This window comes from Oryzias melastigma, linkage group LG16, assembly GCF_002922805.2.
Source record: "Oryzias melastigma strain HK-1 linkage group LG16, ASM292280v2, whole genome shotgun sequence".
NCBI classification, from domain to species: domain Eukaryota; kingdom Metazoa; phylum Chordata; class Actinopteri; order Beloniformes; family Adrianichthyidae; genus Oryzias; species Oryzias melastigma.
Window position 1 is genome coordinate 21,346,271 of NC_050527.1, and position 8,416 is coordinate 21,354,686.

General features: G+C 40.6%; 1 protein-coding gene across 2 annotated transcripts in view; it reads left to right on the forward strand.

Moving 5' to 3' along the window:
• Positions 1 to 8,416, forward strand: part of klhl32 (kelch-like family member 32) — a 38,598-nt gene that overhangs the window by 4,575 nt on the left and 25,607 nt on the right. Inside the window, exon 3 of one of the 2 annotated variants that reach the window (XM_024267710.2) lies at positions 3,366 to 3,546. In XM_024267710.2, the coding sequence (XP_024123478.1) occupies positions 3,366 to 3,546 (181 nt within the window). The remainder of the gene's footprint in view (positions 1 to 3,365; positions 3,547 to 8,416) is intronic. The other variant, XM_024267711.2, reaches the window with a different exon arrangement.

Consider the following 8,416-nt stretch of genomic DNA (forward strand, 5'->3'; position numbering starts at 1 on the left):
TGAGGTTAACAGTTATAATCAGACACAGGGTGGAGGGAAAAATGAGTTGTGGAAATGTGGACACACCTGTGCCCGGGCTTGATCCACGACCTGCTGCTCCACAGCTTAGGCGACTGATTTAATCATCAGAGGAATAAAAGTGTGCCTGCAGTAGCTGTGTGTGTGTGCTATAAAAAATCAGGGCTTCACAAGAATCCATTTAGATAAATCGGATTATAAATAAAGTCTTCAATCTCGTTGTTCCTGGTCTTTATTTGTTTTCTTGCTAGAAGCATTTATTTCTGTCCGTTTGGTGAGGAGTCATTGATCAGTGGTTGATCATGATGTCCAGAGAAGGCTCATTGTTATAACTGAACACAAATGAGCTCCAAAATGTTAGCAGCCTCCTCTAGATGTTTAATTTTCAAAGATGAGCTCTAACAGTTGATCCCAACCATAGACTGTATAAATAATGGACTGAGCGAGCAATGAGGTCCCCCATTGAAAATGCATTACTTCCTCTCCTCGCGAAAGTAGGCCGCCGCTTTCACAGTCACTTCCTGAAACGGATACCGTCATTCGCAACCCATCTTCAGCGATTGGTCTGAGTCATAGCTGAGTCATGAATCTACAGGAAGTACTGTCGCCAATCAGGAGTGAGTTTATTGCAACCGTCTGCCTCTTTCCACGCCTCGACCACAAGACCGCCGATGTAAGCAGCTTCCAGCAGCTCGGGAGAATCGTACAAGTCATTGTTCAAGTCTTTGAGGGAGAACCATTCCAACATTTGATTCTGTCAGCGGTCCTTTGGGATTTACTTACATTTATTCCTTTTTGTCGAGATAAAAGGAGCATTTGGGTGACGCCGTTCCTTGAACTGCACGTGTCCCCCTCGCGCGCGCAGCTTGTCACTTCACATGCTCGGCCCGGTTACAGTCTGATCAGATGCACGTGAGAAGCGCGTTCAGCGGTATTTAAAATAAATAACCATCCTAACAAGTGAACAGCTGGATCTTTTTTCTGTTTGAAAATACGACCGGGTCCTTTCAAGTTTGTCTCGCGCTCCTCAGACGGCTGCATCTAATTCAGGCTGAAGCTGGAAAAGTGAAGAAGAGGAAACTTTGGTTGGTGATTTTATGCACATATATGCAACTTGTAATTTATAAGTTACAATCAAAACAGTGAAAAAAAGAAAAACGAACGTTAAACAAAGAAAAAAGTCCAAACACATAACCTCAGAGTGAAATCTATTTCTACAGAGTAAATCCTCATCTAAACATGTCGACCGCATGCTCCTCTTGTTGTTTTAAACTGCTGCATCGGTACATTCCATTGAGGAAAACAACAGTAGGACAATGATTGGTACATTGTTGAATTGTAAAGTAGGTGTTAAAGGTCTTTTGACGGAGCCATTGATGAAGTCTGCTCCCATTGGCTACCCGTCATCTGTCAATCAAACCCCCCAGACGGTCGACGTCAGACCCACAAACGCTTATTGAGCCATCTGATTGGTCAATTTATAACTCTAATAACTTGTGATAATGGAAAAAAAATCTTTAAAAAAATTAGGATTAGAAAAAAGAAGTTAATCAGAAAGCAGCAGAGGAAGAATGATTATTCTGACATATAAAATGACTGAGAAATAACTGTCTGTTTCCCAATGTAAGTCAATAGGACTTTGGCCTTTTTGCAACCCAGTGGTACTTCCTATATGGAACACGGAAGTAGGGGGGCTTGCTCTGTCCAGTTATTTTATATACAGTCTATGATCCCAACCTCTATCTGCTCCTCCTCTTCTTCCATTTGTTTTATTGTTTATTTTTTTACTTTCCTTCCACCTTTTTCCCCGACGCCTCGAGCATACATGCTCCCACCCACACAATCACCTTTTTCTTTTGTCTTACGCCCTCTGCCATGAAGGTGTCAAGCCTCCCAGTAACGGCTACATTAGGATAGATGAGGGAGGAAACAGGGAAAACAAAGAAAAAGGATTAAAAATGAAAAATTGTGTTTTGCTAGTGTTAAACGTTTAGAGATGTTTTGTTTATATAAATAAGCCTCAGTGAGCATTCATTTTGGTTTATGTGTGTATGTATATGTATATATATATATATATCTTAAAGCTGGGAATCGATTAAAAAAATAAATCGCATACTGGGAAAAAATGAATCGCGATTAATGGCTTTTATTTTTGTTACATTATATTGCGACCACTTATCTGCAAATAATCACAACATGAAATTACACGTAACTTTACATTTAGAACATTTATTTTTAATTAGTGCTGTCAATCGATGAAAAAAAATATTCAGTTTGAACAAACTTTAATATGATTAATCACAATGTTTTACTGGGTACATTTTATATCATAATGTGCAGCTTTTGAACAAAACAGGCCAGTGTTAGATTTTTCCTTAATTTTTATAGTCTGAAATGTTTTAATTTATCAAGTAAAGACCCCCCTGATGAAAACTGTGTCTTTAACATGTTCTTGTGGTGTTTTTCTGATTATTGAGAACACGTTTAAAGAAAATTAGGCCTAAAATTGCATTTTTGAGTATTTCTTTATTTAAATCGTTGTGAATCCGGAAAAAATTTAGATGGAAAAAGATCTCATATGTGACAGAAAGTACATGGGCAGGTCACAGATCTCTGTTCTAAGCTTTTAGCAGTAGGGAAGGGAAAGGGGGGCGGGGTCGCTCTATGCCAAACGTCCCGCTCGCATGTCGGAGGTGAATTTCTAATAAACAATTGCCGCTCTGCAGAAACTGTCTAACGTTTTTTTTTTTTTGGCTAAAAACAATATCATCACAATAAAAAGACCACTGGAACACTTTTAAAATAGATCAAAAGATGATAAGAGTGGGACTTGTATTTCACTTTTGTTTCATCATTAAAAAGGGTTTTAATCATGCTTTTTATGCCCAGGATTTTCCTCAAACGTCAGCAGATTTTTTTTAATCCCTTCGTTTCACTTGATACTTGTTTGTTTGTTTGTATTTTAAATTATCATCTTTTTGGAGGAGCGTTTAAATCCGTTTTACTGGCAGCTGCTTCGCTTTGATCCTGTTTCCTTCACTGAGGTGGACTTAAAGCGGAAGCTCAAAAAGTTTTCACCTTTCAAATCCATCACAATAATATAATGTATATTAAGTAGAATATTCATTGGAAAATCCATCAAAAACTCTCATTTAAATGTTTTTTATTGACTGTTTATGGACTAAAATGCTGTTGTTTTTTTTTTAACAGTGATAGAAACGGATTCGGTGTAGCATTAGGAGCATTTTTTTGACTGTCACTAATATGACAGCTTTGTCTTATGTAATAAATCCAGTGAAATCTTGTTTGACAACATCTGTTCTGTATATATGTGTGCGTGTCTGCAGCAGTAAGGAGATGTTGACAGGACAGAGGCTTTGCCATTCAAAGTCCCACCAGGACTCGGTTCTCTCTGCCCTCAACCAGCAGAGGAAGGACGGCCTGCTGTGCGACGTGACGCTCGTCGCTGGTGAGCAAAAATTTCACGCCCACAAAGCGGTCCTGGCAGCATGCAGCGATTATTTCAGGGTAAGTACACGTCAGAGCTGATCTTTGCCCTCTGAAATCAGAGAAAAATAATCATTCAAAAGATTTCAAACTTAGATAAATGTAAACTGGGTGGCAAAAGCAGCAAGGAGACGGAAAAACATCCGACATCACCGCTGCAAATCAAGCAGGAGGGCTCATGACAATGCCTGAATGCAGCATGTGATCTCACAGATGCCTAGCAACCACGGAGCCAGTGAGGCTCCCATTACCAAAATTAGACAATTGCCCCCGTCCCCAATTAGGTTTTTTTTTTTTTACACTTACATAAATTTCTTGATTACAGTACTTCACAATCTCTGAAAAAACACTTTTCTCCTACCAGAAAATTCCCTAATTTTCATCGCCGTCCCTGCTCCCAGTTATGTAACGTTTACACAAGACGCTCCTTCACTCGGTTCAGATCAAGGTGAGACTCGAAGCAGTTGGTGGGACAGTGCTCACTGCTGACCCACTCTAAATTTTGACCGTCAGAAATCCTCCTCCATAAATCCGCATGGATGGACGGCTGACACAGAAACTCATTTTGGCCGCTGAGGACCTTTACTTCAGCTGTCAGACATCCAGATGGAAGATTTCCCTCTGCTTAGGGAGAAGTGCACCAATGAGATTTGATTTAGGGACTTAGAGCAGATTAGAAGGTAAGATTTAATCCCTCTTGAAAATGAGAGGCAGATTAAATGCGCCCAAGTTACCCAGGGATTACTCCTCCAGTGTGAAAGTGTGTGCATGCACGGGTTATTTTTATATGGATGCAGAAAGAGTTTAGGCTGGGCGAGTGTTCCGCCTCTCCTCCGTTTGTACGTCATCTTTTCTTTTGTTTCTCTTCTTCATTTGTGACTCCTTCGACTTCCAGAGAGGTAAAGCTCAGATGATTAGATCAGCGTGTTACGCTAAGCAAGAAAAACTCACTCTGCCTCCATGTTCCTTCAGTAGTGGTTTAACGTTATCTTCATGCTGTCATCTGACTCCACTACTGGCTTTAATTTTATTTCATTTGCAGGGGAGATGAGGATAGATATGGTGGGTAAACTGCCGTTTTTTTGTTTCCTCTCTGCCCACTCACAGCAGAACTTGCATTTGCAGAAGCGGTTCTTTGATCCGAGTACCTGTACTAAAATACCTGACGTGTTTTTCTTGAGACTTGTCCTGGAGGTGTCGTCTGCTCCTTTTGGCTCCATCACGCTGTGATGATGTCTGGACAGCTTGGGGAGATAACAGGCTCACATCAGCATCACTCACCACCCTCAGCTCACACGTACGCAAATTCAATCAATCCGTGCATTTTTGGAATCCCCGTCTGCTGACCCTGCAGTCAAGACAGAACTTACATCAAAAACTATCATTGTCTCAGAGGAATATTTGCTCATGCAGCCGTAGAGTCTGCATGAATGTAGAAAGATCTTCCCCTTCTAGTCTGAACATTTCCAAGTTTCCTTCTTGAATGTTATTTGAAGCTTAACTCCAAATTCAGACCCGGAAGTGATTGAGAAAAGGACCTAGCTCAGAGAAGAAGTAAACGAGGCTTAGAGATTTAAACCAGAATTTCAAGAATATAATCATAAAAAACTCTGATTATCGTAAGGAAACGACAGACTGTGGTGAAACAAAACCTGGCAAAGAACAGCAGGTGGAGAGTAGTTTTAATAGGCACTCTGGTGGGGATCAGGCACCGACCTTCACCCGCAGAACACTTCAGCATCTGTAGTTAGAAAAGCAGTGAACGGCAGCGAGGTTTGAGGTTTAGTTTTAGTTGTGCTGGTTTGTTTCGTTCTTTTCCCCTCTTTTTACTCAGCAGTCTTACATTGCTGGGTTTTGTTATTTTAGTTTGGGGGTTGGACCTTGGTAGTCTTGGTTTGCAAGCTTTGTTTGTTTCTTTTGAATAAGGTAGTTTTGGTTAGGCAGACCTTAGCAGGGAACTGCTGACTCTGACGGTCGACACGGCTGGATCAGCAGTCTCACTGACTTATTTTATGTTTGGTCAAGCTTGTTCCAATCCCTTTGGTTTGTCTTTTTGTTTGAACCAGCGCAATGAACCAATTATTTCATTTTGTTCTTTCTTTGTAGGACACAGGTTTTTGTTTATTTAATAAACTGATTTCCTTTTAGTCTTACTGGGGCCCGTTTCAAGAAGCAGGTTTAACAAATTCAGAGTTCAAACCTGAACTCAGAGTTTTCGGTTTCACAACAGCTGAAAAAAGTTTGTTCAATCAACTCTGAGTAGTTGGACTCAGGCTGAAGTCAGGTTCGAGGGTCGCGACCATAAAACGTGCAGTCTCTAATGTGAACGTTCTCAAAATTTTAATGAGGAAGTTCTATTTGAACATCCTTCACCTTAAGAAGCGGCAGAGACGCAGGGAATTCTGAGTTTCCTGAAGGAAACCTGCTCCTGACCAGGTTACCAGAGTCAGTTACCATAGTAAGGAACTCTGAGTTCAGCTTAGCCCGCTTCGTTTAACCCACTTTCACAGGTTTAAGTTACCTCTGTTTCTGAAACCGAAACTCAGAGTTTTCCTTAACTCAGAGTTAATGAACTCAGAGTTTCAACAAAACCTGCTTCTTGAAACGGGTCCCTGGTGTCCAGTTTTTATGTTATGGTCCCTTTTTGTATTTTTCTCCTAGACTCAGGGCAGGTTTGGGGACCTAACACAACAGACAGACCAATCATCAAAGAAAAAGAAATTTTCAAAGGAGCTTAATTTAGTTAATCTTCCATAATTCTCACCTTCTGTTAAAAACTAAGCTGCACATTCATACTTTTGCATGAATTTTCCATTTGACTGCAGCAGCCACTATCAATCTATACTAAGCAGTGATCTTTTGGTTACACGGATAAAGCTCTTTTGAAAATAAAACCAGTAGGAGTCAGGCGTAGTTCAACACAAACACACAAGGGTTATGTGCAAAAAGAAGTAAAAAAACATTCACTTTTTCTATTATTTTAAATTTGTATTATTTGTACACATTGTCACATGTCAAATAATGAAATAAATCCGACCTACGAGTTTACATGCAAAAAAAAACCAGTATATTTTGAGTTCATTATTCTGATTAATTAAAATCAGATAATTTATGTCACCAGAAAAAAAGTCTCTTTAAAATATATATATTTGACCTCAAAACTGTACATAAACCAGGTCATGTTTTTTAATTTCTCTAGTTCTCTAGTGTCCTTACATAAGCAAGAGAGTCACGGACCAACAGGCTGCAGATTAAAAGTAAAGAGGCCATAATTACACTCCTGAATCAAAGATAATGACTTGTTATGCGGCTAAAATCTACCACTGACAAAAAAAACCAAACAAACAAAAAAAAACCTTGTAGTTTTCACATCAGGGAGTATGTTTTTGGTGTTGAAGTGTTCTAGCCCTTGTCAGGTGTGTTTGGCCATTTTATCATCTTTTTTTGTAAAGTTCAGATTCTGAAAAACTATAATCATTATATGACCAGACCTGTTATCCAGGTAATTACGGCCAATAGATTATCCACATTTTTACAGTACTCTTAAGAAGTATGCTTTATTTTTCCCAAATTCTTGAGCTGATGCTTTAACCCTTTGACACCTGAGGTGTCGCCGTTGACGCTTAAACACAAAATCTTTAACAAACTGTAACTTTTCAACCATTAACACGATAATTCCAGCAGGTTCTGAAGGAGAAAAGCGGCTCACGGTGTCACAGTTTCAACACCTGATATATTTCTATGAAAATAGATAAAAGCGGCACTAGTCAGTCAGCCTGTGAGTTCATGCAGTTCATGCTGCTGGTTGAATATTTCCAGCCAAATCACTTTATCATTTCCTTGAGTTGTTTCTAATTTTGCTGAGCGGATGTGAAGCTAATAATGTTATCATTATTTATGGCCCACTTGTTTACACAGTTCATGATGTTTTAGGGTCATGATAGGACCGTAAAACACAGTCAAAGAAAGTATTCATATTTTCCTTTCTCAGCCGAGTTTGTTCTTGCCTCTGGTTCTGGTGTGTTGGAGGTCTGCAACAATTTCTGTGGAAAAAGTTTCAAATCTCCAAAACGTACCCCAATAATCCATGGACAATGACACAGCTGCTATGCTTCAGTGTGAGGAAGATGAGTCCCCTCAGGTTGATCACAGCAAGCTGGGACATCATGTTTGAATCGATTGGTCATGCAAACTGCAGCGGTGTGCCTCCACCGCAGCACTGCAAAGGTGAAGAGCACACACTGAGCGTGACCGTGGCCCAGTGTGCTTCAGCTCTGGATCCATAGAAGCCACCCGTCACCATCGGTGCCCCTTAACTCCTCTGTGAAGGTCGGGGGCGTTGGTGCTGGAGGCCGGCAGCTCAGTGGGCGCTCTTGCACTCTGCTGACTTTGGTTTAAACACTCCACTGAGCATCAAAAGATCAGGGGCTCACTTCTTTTGCCTCTTTGAGAGCGTCTTTCAGTCATGCACACAGAACGAAGCACTATTACACCCCAGGTTAAGCTGGGGGCCTCTGCTCAGTGGAGCAGGAGCTTTTTAATTAGCAGAGTGGTCAATCAACAAGAGGAGAGTTGAGCAGGCTTTAGGTAAATGTTTTCTCCGTCTCAAACGTCCAACCCGGCACCCAGGAGGGTTGTTTGCTCGAGTCAGAGACATGATGGTGAGTTTAGGGAAGAGTTAATCCTGTTTTCCTGACTGAATGCGATTTTAGGGTTGCTGGATAGTCTAATATGTCATGTGCAGAAGAAAAGCAAAGCTTGATGTCCCAGTCCGGATAAAAAGATGCAACACAGCTGTTCTGATTAAAAATACTTCCTTAAAAACTGCAAGCTAGCAGGATGAGCCTCCAGAGGCTGAAATAAACCATCTGCAGCGGCTAAAATTACAGAG